The sequence below is a fragment of the Phalaenopsis equestris genome, unplaced genomic scaffold (assembly GCF_001263595.1).
Source record: "Phalaenopsis equestris unplaced genomic scaffold, ASM126359v1 Scaffold000876, whole genome shotgun sequence".
NCBI classification, from domain to species: domain Eukaryota; kingdom Viridiplantae; phylum Streptophyta; class Magnoliopsida; order Asparagales; family Orchidaceae; genus Phalaenopsis; species Phalaenopsis equestris.
In genome coordinates, this window is record NW_018165316.1 from 193,935 (window position 1) to 211,106 (window position 17,172).

The 17,172-nt window shown below is 38.5% G+C and overlaps 1 protein-coding gene across 1 annotated transcript; it reads left to right on the forward strand.

Annotated features, from left to right (window-relative positions):
* Nucleotides 1-3,941: 3,941 nt before the first annotated feature.
* LOC110032040 (malate synthase, glyoxysomal) lies at nt 3,942-14,518 on the forward strand. Its single transcript, XM_020735546.1, has 4 exons — nt 3,942-4,485; nt 4,982-5,307; nt 13,132-13,866; nt 14,067-14,518. Exons 1-4 carry the CDS (start codon nt 4,126-4,128, stop codon nt 14,317-14,319), a joined length of 1,674 nt encoding a protein of 557 aa, XP_020591205.1. The 5' UTR covers nt 3,942-4,125; the 3' UTR covers nt 14,320-14,518.
* The last annotated feature ends 2,654 nt before the right edge of the window (nt 14,519-17,172 follow it).

Here is a 17,172-nt window from a genome sequence, read left to right on the forward strand (position 1 = left end):
AAACTCATTGTAGTGGGAAAGATACTCTTTCATATTAGAAAACTTCATCACATAAAAATAGTTTAATAATTATTAATTTTTAAAACCTACTTTTAACTCCTGCTAGTAGTAAATAATTTATCTTTGCTAATATCTTAACATTTGAAATTAGCGACAATAATTTTGTTTGATTTCTGCAAATTTCCTGGTTAATTTATCATTTTAAATTTAAACATTCCCCGTATGATCAATATTTGGGACTTAAACATAAAGTCTTATATTACTTGATAATAATATGAATACTTTCATAGAATCCCAATCTTAAGTGCTTAGCGTTATTATTACTAAAATACCACATCAAGTTTTTGACATCGTTGTAAAGCGGTGTCAACTTTATAAGCTTTACACAACTATATTCAACCGGGATCAAGTCTCTGGAAGAAAATGGGCAGAGTTTCCCCATGGATTTTTGTTACCTCTCGTTTAGCCATGGAGGGGTTAATTTAAAGCCATGGCTGTTTGGTGGAGCTTAGGGCTTGTCAGTGGGTGTTGAGGCTTGCTGAGGTGGAGGGATGAAGAGCTCTAGTGACCAAAAATACTTGGCCAGCTCAGGGAGGTTTAATTTTGGGTGGTTGTTTCCTGTAGTTGAGGAGGTGGCTAGCCAGGTTATGGTCACTTCTTAGCTCAGGAAGGTCAAGGGAGAGTTAATTATGATTTACTCCCAATGGTAAGTGATGATGGCAAAGTATTTTCAAATAAGGCCCAATAAGGCCCAAATATGGTTAAGATCCATTAAATCAAGGGACCATTGGTCCACAGCTCACCTAAGTGGTTAAGGTGGGTTTAGGCAGGTCAATAGAGTCCTAATGGTGGTTGTGGTGACATTAATTTGGTGACTTTGGCATGGCTAAGTCAATTTTAGTGAAGGGGTTCATTTGGGTCAAAATGGCTAGAAGCTGAATTTGGGTTAGGCTAGCCATGACATTAATGTCAATTGATTATTCAATATTGTGTATATTATTGTCATTAGAAGGTTAGAAAATATTTGGAGTGATTTGAAGTTGATTTGGAAGTTCAATTTGGTTAGTTTTGATCATTTAGTCAATTTGGGGGTGTTGGATTGGACTTGGGTTTAGGTTAGGCTAAGGTTGGGTTAGTTCCAAATTGATGGTTCAAAATGGTTTATACGAATGTCATAAAGAGTCTTCAAAATAAATTTGGTGCCAATTTTGGGGTTAGGGCATTCAATTTGGTGGAATTTGGAGACATAGCCAATTTGGAGCAAATTTGGGGTTTTTGAATGTGAGTTAAAATTGAGTGAAATTGAGGCTTAAATAAGGCCAATTGAAGGTCCAAATTGATGTGTAGGATTGTTAGAAAGAATTTAGGATTCAAATTGTGACAATTTAGTGGATCATATGGTTCAATTAGGTGAGATTAAGTCATAGGGTCAAAATTGAGGGTTTAATTTGGATCAAAATTGAGCTCAAATCATGGATCAATTAGGCTTGGATTTGGTTTAAATTGATCATACGAAAGATTAATTTGAGTTTAGAATTTAAATTGCGGAGGATTTGTGCCAAATTGATGGGTATGTGAGGTGAATTTGGAGAAATTGGTCCTTTAAGAGCAATTTGGGGCTTTTGGTAAAAGTGGGCAAATTAGCCAAATTGGGTTCAATTAAAGGGTCCAAATTAGTTTTGGGAACATTTGAAATGATTTTGGAGGTTTGGGAAAAGTTCGGGCTACCAAGGGTATTTTTTTAATTTTGGCAAATTTGAGGGTATTTTGGTAATTTTGGAATTTTTGGGATGTTTTGGGAAATTTGGGGTTAGAAATGCAATGAAGGAAAATAGAAAAATCTTCTACAAGCTTCCTACGAAGGAATGAGATAGAGAAGTGATGAGGAAAGCAACCTTGAGTCAGGAATGTGACAGGAAGAAGGATTTTACACATTAAGGATTATGGAATTAACGGAAAAAAAAGAAAAAAAAACCATATACCCGCGAGATTGCAGAACAAAGCCGAAGGAGGCCAGGAACGCAAGAGGAAGAAGAATTCGGAGTAGTCAAGGAAGGATCGTCGTTTGTTTTCCATAAAATAAAGAAGAAACAAAAAAAAAAGGAATATTATTACCTGCAAGATCTCCGAAGAAGAAGAAGGACAGGGGAAAGCACTGAAGTGCTGAAGGTGGAAAACGGGGGTGGAGGAAGATTTTCGGATCGCAGGAGGAGGCGATGGATCTCAGTACGCGGCTAGGGCGAGAAAGTGTTTGTGGAAGGGGCTATGCGGAGGGGACAAAGCAATAATATTTCCTTCAAAAAGCGGGAGCTTTCGCTCAAATTCTTCGACGTTAGACCGCCAATGCCGCGCCAAACGGAAAAAAAAATAGCGGCCACAGGCCACGATGCGACAAAGTGGTACCAAACGGGCAGTAAATTCTAGTTGCATTTTAGAATTGGAATGTTCTTATTGGGAAATTATATACATACCACTCAATTTCTAGGTCTTTACAGATCTAGCCCCCACACTTCAAATTTTACTTACGTACCTTCCTCACCGATGTTTAAAAAGTTGTATTTCATCATTCTTCTCCTCCAATTCCGTGTTGAGATTGTGGCGAACCAAGGCGTCGAAAACTCCCATTTCACTTCTGGTCAACGAAGATGAGATCGTTGCGTTTAAAAACCTCCAAAACTGTCATAATTCTCCTACTCCAGTTTGGCGACGAGATCATTGAGAACAAAGACACTGGAAACTTTCATTTTTTCCGCCTTCAATTCAATGGTCACGGGATCGTGGCTTATTAAGATTTCTGAAACCCTCATCATTATCCTCCTTTACGGGGTTTGGTTCGGGAAAAAAATTTGTGTATGTAAGACGTTCACAGCGTTGCGTACATAATGGAAGTTATATGGGCGTTATATCGGCATTATATTAACGTTATATCCCTTGTAACCTCCATATAATTTTCATGTAACCTACATGTAACCTATAAATATGTGAAAACAGAAGCGCGGAACTTATTTGTAAGTTCAGATAGGTTACAGGTAAATTATATAGAGGTTACGTAGAGGTTACAAGAGATATAAGACGAATATAATGTCGATATAACACTCATATAACCTTCATTATGTACGCAGTGCTGCGTATGTCTTACGCAAATTTTTTTCTTGGTTCGACGACGTAGAGATTATGGCTACATTGATGGAAGCGCACACAAAAAATGGCGATTTCTTAAAATCAGAGATTTGTAATTTTTTTGGGTGGTATGTACGTAAAACCCCCAAAAAAACTCTTTGTTTTGTATACTCATCATATATATTTGTTCAATTTTTTTTTATTTTTCTTATATTGAGCAAATAAAAATAGAAAATAAGAAAATGAGATAAAATTATAATTTGTTTGGTGATGCCGGATGCGAACTTATTTATTAAAATTTTTTCATATATTTATTTATTAGGTTTTCTAATAAATTTTTTGTATCTAATTTGAGTTTCATATGAAACTTGTATTTCCATTAATATAGTTAATATGAAAATTTATATTAAAACTTTAATTATTTTTTTAAGTTATTAAATAATATAAAATAAATTAAAATATTTGTAAGATTATTTAATTTACCGATGACAATTACAAGCCTTAATTTTGAATTATATGTTTTAACTAATTTATTTTTATAATAAATTTCGCCTGTGACCCCGGACTCAGCTCAGATAGGTGGGCTTAACTAAATTTACTAGTTTGAGGTCAGTAAATACGTGTTTGGGTATCTATGCAAACAGAAAAATCATGAACAACAAATAAATAGTATTAAATAGATTAATAAAAAAACAAATAAATAATATGAAATGGACTAATAGAAAAACTATATATTTATCAAATGTCCTTCGAAAATAACGAAGTTTTTCATCCTCGGCCGTTGATTGAAGTAGTTGTGATTGAAGTAATTGTCTTCTACTTCCTCATTCATAACCGCCGCTAAAAGCCCTATCCATCCGCATCCCAAGGCTCACTGGATAATGACCGATTTATCATCTGGCACAACCTTCCAAGGCCACCTTAGGGATAATAGATGATCTTCCTTTCCCTTCACTGCCACTAATTAATCACCAAATATTCATTCTTGTAGCTCCGGTGGTGACGATGACGACCAGTAAGTTGGCGGGTTACTACGAAGCGCCAGAGGGCGTGGACGTTCGCGGGCGCTACGAGAAAGAATTTGCTAAGATTCTGACGCGGGAGGCACTGGAATTCGTGGCCGGGCTTGACAGACAGTTCAGGGGCCAGATCAGGCACGCGCTGGAGTGTCGGCGGGAGGCACAGCGGCGGTACGATGCCGGGGAGCTTCCGGGGTTCGACCCTGCCACGCGGTTTATCAGGGATAAGGACTGGGTATGCGTGCCGGTGCCACCCGCCATCGCCAACCGGATGGTGGAGATCACCGGTCCTGCCGAGCGCAAAATGGTTATCAATGCCCTTAACTCCGGCGCCAAGGTTTTCATGGTATGTATATTGATTTTATGTTTTTTATTTAAAAAAAAAATGATATCGTACAACGACTCTTATTATTCGGAAAATATGTCTAACTCTTTTATCAATGAAAAACCTTCTAAATTTTACAAGGATAGTAATACAGCATGGAAAAGTTATCTTATGAATAGTCAAAACCATCTTGCACAATTATTGTGGCACAAATTTTCGTGCGGGATATTTTGATCGAGTCTAATCCGGAATATTTTGAAGTTAATTCATTACATAGATTTGATCTTATTTATTTAATTGAAATGAGCCTACTTATTAACTGTCTCGATCTAGATTAGAGCAAAATATACCTCATCGATCTAGTTCAATTTTATCCTATTTAATATTCACATTACATAAATATTATAATTTTAATATTTAAAAGTGAATTATATCTTTTTCATATATAGGTAACACTACACGGTTGTTGATTGTTGATGTGATCACTAAGTAAACTTGTGCTTCCTTTGAATATTAGGCGGATTTCGAGGATGCATTGTCTCCTACTTGGGAGAACCTGATGTGGGGCCAGGTTAACCTCAAGGACGCGGTCAATGGAACCATAAGCTTTGAGGATAAGGAGAGGGCGAGAATATATAAGCTCAATGAGAAGACGGCTAACCTTTTCGTACGTCCAAGAGGCTGGCACCTGCAAGAGAGCCACATTCTCATAGATGGTGTGCCTGCCGTTGGCTGTCTTGTCGATTTTGGCCTTTTCTTCTTCCACAACTACGCCATTTTTCGGGCCACCCAGGGCCAGGGATGTGGTCCCTTCTTTTACCTCCCCAAAATGGAACACTCCAGGTGAGTTTATCGCTTCAGATAAAATTTTAAGGAATAGTCAAAGATTGATATGCACTAAAATTTTGAATGTCGAGGTAACCTTCTTTACTCACATCGTAGAAAAAATGGAGATCTTTGATCCGTATGGTCTTTTATGTATTTCACAAATCATATGTAGAAATTGTTGTAGAGAATTATTTTTTCATAATAATTATGCCCAAAAGAAATTTTCATTCATTCAAATATAAACTTATAGAAATATTAACCTTAAAATAAATTTTTTAAATATTATACAAATTTTAATAATAATAATTTTGTAGGATATTTGAGCAAATTAAATGAAGAATACGCCCACACTGCATAAAAAAAAAAAAACTTGACTGAAGCCGCAGCCGCACTTAAAGGCATGTATAGCAATTATTTCACTTTCTTACGAGTTGTTTTTTTGTGTTATCACTCAATAAACAATTCTCCTGCAATTTTCCAATGAAGTTGCTATAGAAGTGACATTCATTTCTTTTTGTTTGTCTTTTTATGTAATAAATTTTCACTAAATGATTTGTTTTATTCAGGAATGCTAAAAATTAATTTTAAAAAGAAGCTTATATTTTGATCATAGTTACTTGAAGCGTAAATTGGGCTTAGAGGTGAAAAGATGATTCCTCACGTGTCATTATCTTAATAAAAAATTGTTTGATCTTTGTAAAAAGTTTTTGAATTGATATCTAATAATGTGCTAAAAAAAAAATTTTAACAATATTTAGCTTCATAGATACAAATAATTAAAGCTGTCAATTTGGCTCGTTGTTCGTGAACAGCTCGTGTTCGGCTCGTTAAGCAGCTTGTGTTCGGCTCGTTTGTTAAGCCTAACGAGCTGAACACGAACAAATTTTTAAGCTCGAAATGTAAACGAGCCGAACACGAACAACAGTTTGTTCGCTCATGTTCGGCTCGAAATGGCTCGAAAAAAAAATTATATAACTTTTTATATAACAATATATTACATATATTATTTGTATAATAATATATTATATATATTTATGTCTAAGTTTAAATCATAACACCTCATGTGACGATGTGGTTAGTGTCTTCTTTTGTATAAATTTGATCCAGGTTCAAATCCCACACTTTACATATATTTTTCTCAATTTTAGTTTAACGAGTCAATTTTGAGCCGAACATGAATACGAATATTTAAATCGAGCCAAACACGAACACACTGTTCACGAGCCGATTTCGAACACGATCCGATTTCGAACACGAGCTATGTCGAACGATCCGAACACGAGCCAAGCCTGAGCTCGCTCAAGCTCGGCTCGTTTACAACCCTACTTTGAATTATGTATGGTACATACTCTATAATCTAAATATCTTTGACCATGTGGATTGAAAGGTTACAAACAAAGCACATATCTCAATCAAAATAAATCAAGCTAACTCAAGGATAGGTCCCAGACGAGCCACCCAACATGGTTCAACCAACCCAAGAGCTAGACAGATCAAACCTCCAGCATTAATCGAGTGATCGATCCAAAGGACGGACGAATCAAAAAGCCTGACAATGTCAGAGTAGCTGAATTGGAAAAGATGACATGAAACCAACCAAGATTATGAGTCGATCAACTCAGGGAAAAGTCAGCTAGCATAAGGGCGAAACTCTAGATAACTGCTGAGAGCATTGCAAAGAGTCGATTGTTAAGGGGTCAGCTGATTGAAAAGTAATGTGGGTTATGATTTCACAATGTCTTTAGTCTCTTTTATAAATAAAAGAGTGTTAGTGTATAGGGATCACGGGAACCGTACACAAAAAGTTTATAATTGATTACACACACACCCACACACACACAAAAGACTCCATTCCTTGGGTGTGACTCACGGGTAAATCTAGATACAACACCATAAAGGGTACGGTAAGTATGGATCATGTCATATTGAAGAATAGAAGTAACTTGAGGAGAAGAACTCCAACGTTCAAAAACTATAAACAACATAGACTACACTTGAGAATTTTTAATACAATAAATTATGAGCTTAAAGGAAAAGTGATGGAAGCTATCAAGGATGCGCTAACTCAAGAGAGGGTCCCATCACGTGACCAACAACTTCTTATAACCTGAAAAAAGATGGCTAACCTGAACACCAATAGATCTTCTCCTGCCTAGAAGGAGAACAAGACACTCACTACCCAGATAATACATGTTCAGTGTTGCTCGGTCATTGTCAATACGAGCGAATTGTAGCATCAGGATCTATGCAGCCATAAAATGTTTTCTCCTAACAAATTTCTAAGTTCGAGCCTCTTGTGTGTTTCAAGATCGCGATCCTTGAATCTTATTGAGGATGATCAGAGGCGACCGGCCATATCACCTCCTTTGAATCGACCATCCGCCTGCTGAAAGTAAACAATGAGTTGAGGTGTCGTATTTTCCTTGAGGGATTCAACTCGATGATGGTTCAACAGGGTGTCATCAGGAGTAATATGTCATTTACAAATTCTGAGAGAATATTCATCACATAGTTCACTAGTACATAAAAACCACATAAGAGCTTAGGGTCCCTCCAATTACATCAGGGGCAAGGGGAGTCTTTAAGTTCCTTCATTACCAACTTTTAAAAAGAAATGCTAAAGGATTGAGATCTGAAACCTACAGTTGCTCATGCAGCCCTCGCCTATGTGATCCAAGAATGACCATCACACTATGCTTCAAATTTAAAATACCCAAAAATGCTAGCTCTGTTACTAGAGCTCGCCAATAATCATATGTTCGCTAAAGGGTACAACTCTCCCCTCACCCCCGAAGTTGAACGGTCTAACTGAAACCTTTCTAAGAGAAATCCTAGTTGAGAAAGTTGGAAGGCAATGTGTATCTCCCATATGCCGACCAAAGCTCATTTCAAAGAATCTTGCCCGTCCTCAACCAATCAGACACTAGAAAAAAATTTCCCGCAAGAAGGAAGGTTCTAATATCCCAAGCAACAAATGAGCCACCACTATAGGAGAAGCCCACCTTCGACCCATGAAGTTCTCCAACTGAATCTTCTATGTCTTGATGGCAGAAGTAGTAGAAGCCGTTCAAAAAAATGTGTATATTAAGAAGGCATCTCCAAGGAAGGCATAAAGAGGTTTTGTGTTTACCATTGAGATCACATGAATGTTGAATCCTCCTTAATTTGATTGAAGAATTGATTGAAGCGTAAAAACTAAAGAAATTCATAGCATTTGGGATAGTCACCCAACAACAAGGAAAGGCTCCAATAGAAGGAGCTTTTGATGAATCCTTTTGAACTCAAGTAATTTACGTAGACGACATTGTACCAGCTATCCTCAAGTGAAAAGGGAGCTAGGTTGCCCGTTGATTTAGTTTAAAGAGACTTCACTTAGGAGACATATACTTTGATGGTCCTGCCCCTACATTGCCCCTCACAATACCTACTAATCTTCCTCACCAACGAAGATCAGCCCACCAAGGGCATCCCTTACAATGAAGTCATCACCATTATCACCCTCGTTGTTGACTTCCAAATTTGAAGCATAGTCATCAACTCCAGAAGTTCAATAAATATTATATATATATATATTTTTTATAAAATGAGTCCGGGTTCTAACCACCTCTCAGCCGCTTCTTGTTCACTTTATGGATTCTTTCAAAAAAGAAAGAAAGCACTCAGATGCATCACCTTACTGATCACCTAGGGGGAAGATGCAAAATAGTTCAGGAACGTTGCTGACTTCATCATCATTGATTCACTAGTAACATATAACATCATATTCAGTTATTCCCTCCACAAATCCCGTCTAAGACGTGCTATCCACATACCTCATTTTCGTAAAATTCTTGGGTAATGGAGAAGTGATCATTATATGTGGTTACTTGGAGAAATTTAAAATGGTTATCAGTGCATTGTCGACAGTGTGCATTAGGAATCACTTGAGTTTGACACCCAACAAGGGATTTGCCTCAAAACTAGTAAAATCATCAAAGAAGTCTCCATTGAGGTTGATAAAATGGGTAATTATTTTGGGCAAAGTAATGTTTTTGATGCAGCATATATGGAGAAGCTTATCAAGTTGCTCCGAGCGAATTGAAACGTTTTCACCTGGTCGGTTGTAGAAATTATAAGAGTACCAATTGACGTCAGCTTCCATCAACTCAACATTAACCAGGCAACCTGATCCATGAAGTAGAAGATGAGGACGACAATAGTCACATTAACTGGACACTTACATGAAGTGGTGTCGAAGCCATTAAATGAAGGTTACATATACTCTGAATGCACCGCCAATGTGTTCATGCTCTATAATCAAATGAAAAGTGAAGGAGGTGTGTTGACTTCTCTGACCTGAATGCAATCTATCAGAGGATAGCTACCCTTTATCAAGAATTAACGCGTTAGTGGATTCACTAGTTAGGCATTCAATTATGAGTTTTCTTGACATCTTCTCAAGCTACAACCAGATAAAAATGCATTTATCCAACATTAAGTAAACTACTTTAATTTTGAGAGACAGTGTGTTTTGTTATAATATAACATCTTTCGAACTTAAAAAAGCAAGCACAACCTGCCAAAATCTGAAATATGTAATATTTATAAAATAAAACAAATTACTGAAGTTTATGTTAATGATTTGAAAGTTAAAGGTAAAACACCTAAATAATACATAAAATTTTTAAAGATATCTTCAAGAATTTAAGATAATAATATATGACATTCAAACCTCTTAGATGAACATTTGGGGAAAAGACAAGAAGTTCTTAGGGTACTTTTTAATGCTCAAATGTATAAAAGCTAACGAACAGAAGATTCATATCTTGGTCAATACGTCAACACCTCTCAATATCAAAAAGTTATAAAAGCTGACAGCTTGAATCACAAGACATAGCAGATTCATCTCAAAGTCGGATGATAAGTGTGCTATATTTTTCAAAATCGTGAGGCGGGTGACATGCCTAAAAATCAACTATTTTTTATATACATTTGTCTTTTGCATGTTTTTGGTTCCATATACAAGAAATAAAGTTTTGGAGAAAATGAAAAAAATGGTGCAATTTGTAATGAAATTGAGCAAGGAAGAAAATTTTGATATGGTGCATTTTGATCACCGAGAAAGCAAGTTCCGACAACCATCTTTATGCGGGGCGTCGATCCGACTGAGCAAAGTAATCCTTAACTTATCTCTAAAATGAGTCAACTAAAAAGTCCAAAGATGGTTCCTTATCTAATTGCGACAAGCTCCGCGAAAGGTAATGCACAAATTATCCTAAAATCGAGCCTTGATGACACTCCATTTAGCGTAAAGATTTTGAAATGTAACCTAGATTCAGGAGGTATAAGATGTGAGCCAAGCACCAACACCTCAAATTTATGATGCAAGCTATCTAGTCGGTCAAAGACACATAAGATGGCCAATAACAATGTAAAGCACCCAATCGACATCCAATGTCCAAAGGTTGATCCTTAACGCTCAAGCATAATTAAAACTATGCATCTAAACTCAAACTGAATAAGGCTTGAGGTAGTTCTATGCTCAGTAGTGGAAAGACCCGCCAAGGGCACCGAGCAAATAGCGTAAGCCAAGTCCGAATTTACAGTTGTCAGACTAAGCAAATGAGACAAGGGATAATATAAGGCTTAGGAAGGGTGACTTGCACCTTAGAGTCAAACAATAGACCATACGTAGTGATAGGCAACCAAACGTTATACAGATCATATGTGATAAATGATAATGTAAAATGATGGAGTAAAAAAATAAAATAATAAAAAAATGAGATGAAAAATCTATTGAATTCCATTCATGTAGTTGATCAGAAAATAATTTTCTTTCTTTATAAATGAATGTATACATAAAAAGACAAACCTTTTTCCGATGTGCAGGTAAGTCAGGCAATAGAGTCACACATTAAAGGAGCTATCGTATGGTGCTCAATCCATCCTAAGACTCACCGTCCATGACTGACATTGTAGGAGAAAAGGACTTGATAAATTTTGTCAGGTCAAAGTACTTCGAGTAGACCATTCAAGCTCACACAAACCAGTTGATTGCTGACCTTGTGCTGAGCCAGAGATTCTTGGTCTGGCCTTCATTGAACTCTCTAGCATTCTTCAAGGTGGCAACCCTCTCTGACAAGTCCGCTTTCTCATCTAGAATAACAATGAGCCACTCAGACATTCCCTCTAAGTCTCCCTCGTCCTCAGCTAGCAAGGCCTCTACTTCAGCCACCCTCTCTTCAACATTAGTGAAATGGGCCTCTTCTTTAGCCACCGTTCCTTGCCCTCTAATGCCCGAGTTTCTGTGAGTTTAGCTCGCCTTTTTACTTTGTTATTTGATTTCTTGGTTTCATGGTATCGGGTTGTTAGGTGATGGAGTGAAGCAAGCCCTAGTAGTTGGAATTGATCCACCAAGCATCACATATCCCACAAGTCATATTCATCCAAACGCTTCACCAAGCTTTGGACTATAGGACGTCGACGACTACGATGATATGCTTGCATTTGCTCAAACCATATGCGTATCAATTGAATAGCATTTCGATGAGAGTGAAACCAGTAGTTAGAATCGATCCACCAAGCATCACATATCCCACAAGTCATATTCATCCAAACGCTTCACCAAGCTTTGAACTACAGGACGTCGGCAACTGCGATGCCAACTTGCATTTGCTCAAACCATATGTGTATCAATTCAGTAGCATTTTGATGAGAGTGAACCAAGAACCTCGAGTAACAATAAGCTTTGATTGCTCCTCATGCATCAGGCTCCAATTGTCCCGCTCCTCAATACCTCTTTCCTGGACGAGGGTGAAGATCATCCTTAAACTCCTCTAGGGGGAGCCTTGCCTTTTATTAGCAAGCTTTAGCAGAGACTGACGGCTTGGCCTCGGACTCTATCTCAACTTCAACAAAGACCTCTACAACGATCCCCAGTTCCTTGGTCACTGGCTCATGTTGGGGAGTACTAGGGGTTGTCTGACTAACTTCCCCCTTATAGGCATGGATAATGAAGCTTGTAGGGGTCACATGTTGAGGGCTAATTGGTGTTCGGTTGGCCGGGGTCACATGTTGAGGGCTGATCGGTGTTCGGTTGGATTACCCATCCGAAGACTCCTCAACATCCGACCGGAGGTAACTAGGTGTTTGTAAAACTTCAGCTTCTCAGGCCCTCTTAATTGGAGCTGGCTTTTGCCCGATCAGTTTCAAATCTCTGGTGAAAGCATTTTGAATTACAATTGTGGTTTCAGAAACAAAATGTATTGAATATGAACCTAGAGTCGCACATGTGGTGCGAGCAATCGCCTTTGTCTCTTTCCTTGATCGAGCCACCTCCTTGTTCGTCCTTCTCTTTTTCTCTGGCTATGAGAACCGATCTAGCCACCTCTTTTCCTTTGCAGCATCAGACACCAGCCATAACGTCGATGTCATCGCCTCAATCTCCATTGGTTCAAAAATTAGTAACTAGTCTTGTCGGTTATTGAATGAATAACAATATTTTTCCTTTCCCTCCATTGTCGAGGCCAATATCTCAAATCTGGGCAGAGATTGATTTCTTTCTCTTAGAAATGCCTCTGGTAGATCGGCTTAGCACTCCGAAGTCTCGGGTCGACCCAATGAGAAACCTATACTTCTAATCGTTTATTTCGCTCTTTAGGCCGACCAAATAAAACTTTCAGGTCGACCCAAAGACCACATAACTGTCAGACCATTCTGATTCAACACAGCTCTTTTGATTAACTAAATTTTATTATGTATATAAGATAAGTATATATAAATAACAATTTAATTTCGTAAAGAATTAAGCTTTTTAGAATGATACGCTGACGCAACCTCCATCACTTCAATGGCATGCAGGGAAGCAAGAATCTGGAATGGAGTCTTCAACCGAGCAGAAGAATTCGCTTCCATCCCATCCGGCAGCATCCGCGCAACTGTCCTTATCGAAACTCTGCCTGCCGTCTTCCAAATGAATGAGATCCTCTATGAGCTCCGCTCTCACTCTGCTGGCCTCAACTGTGGTCGCTGGGATTACATCTTCAGCTACGTCAAAACCCTCCGCGCCCATCCCGACCGTCTCCTCCCCGACCGCGTGTCGGTCGGCATGTCGCAGCACATGATGCGCTCCTACTCCGACCTCCTCATCTTCACGTGCCACCGCCGCGGCATCCATGCCATGGGGGGCATGGCCGCTCAGATACCCATCCGCGGTGATCCTGTTGCGCACGCCAAGGCGATCGAGGCCGTCCGACTCGACAAGTTTCGGGAGGTGCGGGCTGGGCATGACGGCACGTGGGCGGCGCATCCAGGGCTGATTGAGGAGATTGGGAAGGTGTTTGAGGAGGGCTTGGCGGGGAGGGATAATTTAATTGGGGTTGTGAGGAGGGACGATGCGGCAAGGATTGGGCAGGAGGATCTGCTTCAGAGTCCGAGGGGGAGGAGGACAGTGGAGGGGCTGAGGCTGAACACGAGGGTGGGGATACAGTACCTGGCGGCCTGGCTCGCCGGGACGGGCTCCGTCCCGCTCTATAACCTCATGGAAGATGCCGCCACAGCTGAAATCAGCCGCGTGCAGAACTGGCAGTGGATCAGGTTCCTTTCTTACTCCCTCTCTTAATTAATTCATTCATCATAAATCGAGCTAAAAATGTCCCTTTGTGTTTAAATAATGATGCAAAATGGTTTGCCATTAATCCGGGCTCATTTGGTTGTGTTTGAGGCTCACTAGTTGCTAATTGAAAATGTTAAATAAATTATTTTAATGAAGGATAATTGTGCTGTCATTTTTGGAGGTATCAAGCTGCGCTGGACGCCAATGGAGTGGAGGTGGCAGTGACGCCGGAGCTGTTCGCAAGGGTGGTGGAGGAGGAGATGGGAAGGATTGAAAGGGAGGTTGGGACAGAGAAGTTCCTGCTTGGGAAGTACAAAGAAGCCTGTTCCATATTCGTGCGACAGTGCATGGCGGCCGAGCTCGGCGATTTCCTGACACTAGATGCGTATAACCAGATTGTCATCCATCATCCCAGTGCAGCATCCAGAATGTGAGTTTCTGAAGCATAATTATTGTCTAGCTTTTCCGCTTGTCGTGGAACAAGGTCGAACTTTAGGCTACAGTGCTTTATGTCTGATGTTCTAGAGTTTTGCGTTATGTACTTGTATGAATAAAAAGGTTGCGGAGCTTGTTCCCCAAAACAAAACAATGGAATAATTGAACTTCAAAAGGGTTACACAATTGGCTTAATATCTAATAAGTGTAGTATACAATAATGAAATGGCAGAAACCAATAAATTATGAAGGCTTTGTCGTTTACTAAAAAGTCTCGCGTGTTAGTTTCAGGCACTACGATTATAACACGATTGGATTGCAGCTCTTTTGATAAGCTATGCAGGTGTGGCGGTGATGAAACCGTCACCGACTAACGTTAGCAAATTACCTATTTTTCATTCAACATTTAATAAATTAAAAGGCCATATAAATATGAGAGATTATAAACAAAAATATAAACACGACTTTTTAAAATTTTCAGAAGATGAAAAAATTAAACAAATATGAAGAAGAAGCTGAAAAATAGGAAATATTAAAAAAAAATTAAGAAAAAAATTTCATTCTGTTAGCTATTTCTATTTAATTTGCTTTATTTTTTGGCTCATTTTTACGTTTATATATTAATACATTATGGGATGTACATACCAAACACTGAAATTTTTATTCTTATTTCTTATTTCACACACAAACATCAAATATTAAACTATTGAACCCAAATCTCTCCAGATTGCCTGCTTAAGGAATAGAGCGCACAAAGATGAGAGAGAGAGGCCAAACAAGAGCACAATAATGAACAATAGATTTGTGTAACTTTTATTCATGAAATGAACCTCCTATTTATATGAATGAATCTTTGCATATTTATACATTTTACCCTAAATTATGTAGGTACGGTGGGGGCATTTTATTCAGTACATAAATATGGCCCAGGGAGCCCATGAGCATGACCGGTCCGCTGCTAGACCGGGCAGCTATTAGGTCAGGTGACTATCCGCTCGGGCTACTATTTGTGGAGAATTCACGTCTCCCGCCCTAGAACTGTGGGGTTCGTCTTTACTCTCTCAGCCTATTCAGGTCGAAAGGCGATTTATTTACTTAGATAGATCTAGTCTGATGGATTCTTCAGGTGCGGTATGCCTTTTTCTTCCCGAGACGTACCATCTTTCCGGCATGCGTGGGTTTTCGACCGATTGTTTGATCTTGCATCGTTCTTGGTAGGCCAGCTGGTCCACGTCACTCCTCCTGCTAGCCGTGAGATTTCTTTGTGATTCGTGCTGACACATTTTTAATGTACATGTCAAAGTTCCCCAATTTTCGTATTCTTTGACAGCAATGACTGAGACAAGGACAATGAAAATTTATAGTGAATGAACCTCATAACAATATTCATAAACGATAAAAATAAACTCTGTAAATTGTTATGCAAAATTAAATATATAGGGCTTTGAGGGGATAGCTTCATCATTTCTACTTTGTTTACTTGGCCTTTGTTTGTTGTGGGCAGCTTTGCTAGGGAGATGAGATTCGACTAAATGCTAAAACCTATTGACAATGCCAGGATGCTACCGCGCTCAGGATCCGATCGTGGTGACTCGAGGATGAGTCATTGAGGAAGTGGTTGACCAAGAAATTAAGGCTAGTTGAGGGAGTGAGGTTGGAAGAGTCGTTTGATTTAGCCCATGCACTGAGAGAGGCTTTACCGAAGGTTGGTGGGCAGCAGGGGGTTTCCGCGGTCGACCCGCCAAAGGGAACTCCCTTTGGAGTTTGATGCGAGGCGATTTAGTGTGACAATTTTGCAAATATTTTTCAATATTATAAAATTACACATGACAGATATATAATAAATATGCAATATAATCCCAACAAAAATACTATTTATGTAAATAATTTATCTTTTAAAAGTATTTTTAAACTGTCAAATCTCTTTTAATATCAACGCAAGTATATGTATTGCTCAAGTAATAACGGACTCTAATAAAGTTCTAGATATCGATCTCATAGGGAAGTTGAAAAATTCTAAATTAAATTATGAAAATGATTTTATAACAAAAAAAAAAGTAAAAGTAAAGTGCGAAGTTTGAAAATTAATTACTCAAGTGAATGCTAATTAAAATGCAAAAGTAAGACTTTAGAAGTTAAACTAAACTAAATACTAAACTTTCTAAAGTAAGATTACAAAAATTAAACAAAGTTCTGTTGTGACGGAAAGTTCAAATTTAAGAAAGCATCATTCCCCTTTACAATGAGTATATGGATTGTGAAGAAATTGAAATCATTTGAAAATATTTAAAAAAACTGTTTTGAGCCAAATAGGAGCAATTTTATTATTTATCCTCTTCCGAGTGCTATAAAGAACATTGACTAATCCAGTGTTTTGTCCCTAATTCCGTGGTTAGGCTGGGAGTGTACCAGCTGCCACTCCAAAGCTCCCACTACTCCCTCTCCTGAGTGCTAACAATCTTGCATTAGTTTCCAATCAACTAGACCAAATTGAAGATTTTAATCTGTCACCTTAAAATCTCCAATTCTGCATCCAACAAAGTATATTTCCCTATTTATTTGAACCTGACCAAAAAAAATATGTTGAGATTTTCATACATATTTTATACTGTTTTTAATGATATTGCACTTTAAAGAAAGATATTTTTGATGTTTTGTTGCAGGAATGATGAATTAGGGTCAATGAAGCAAAAAGATGCAAAAATGAGCGAATTTTGAGCAAAAAGGACCAAAATGTGGAGATTTGAACTACGGCTGCGGACGGCGCCATCGACGCCGCCGACGTCGAGTTTTTTTCCGAGGCTACAAGACAAAATTCTCCAGAAGTCCGCCGACCGCGCCCCCGGGGCCGC

Coding starts and splice junctions, on each gene's coding strand:
- LOC110032040 (XM_020735546.1), top strand. CDS start 4,126: ATGACGACCAGTAAGTTGGCGGGTTACTACGAAGCGCCAGAGGGCGTG. Junction 4,486..4,981: donor CCGGCGCCAAGGTTTTCATG/GTATGTATATTG, acceptor TTTGAATATTAG/GCGGATTTCGAGGATGCATT. Junction 13,867..14,066: donor CAGAACTGGCAGTGGATCAG/GTTCCTTTCTTA, acceptor TCATTTTTGGAG/GTATCAAGCTGCGCTGGACG.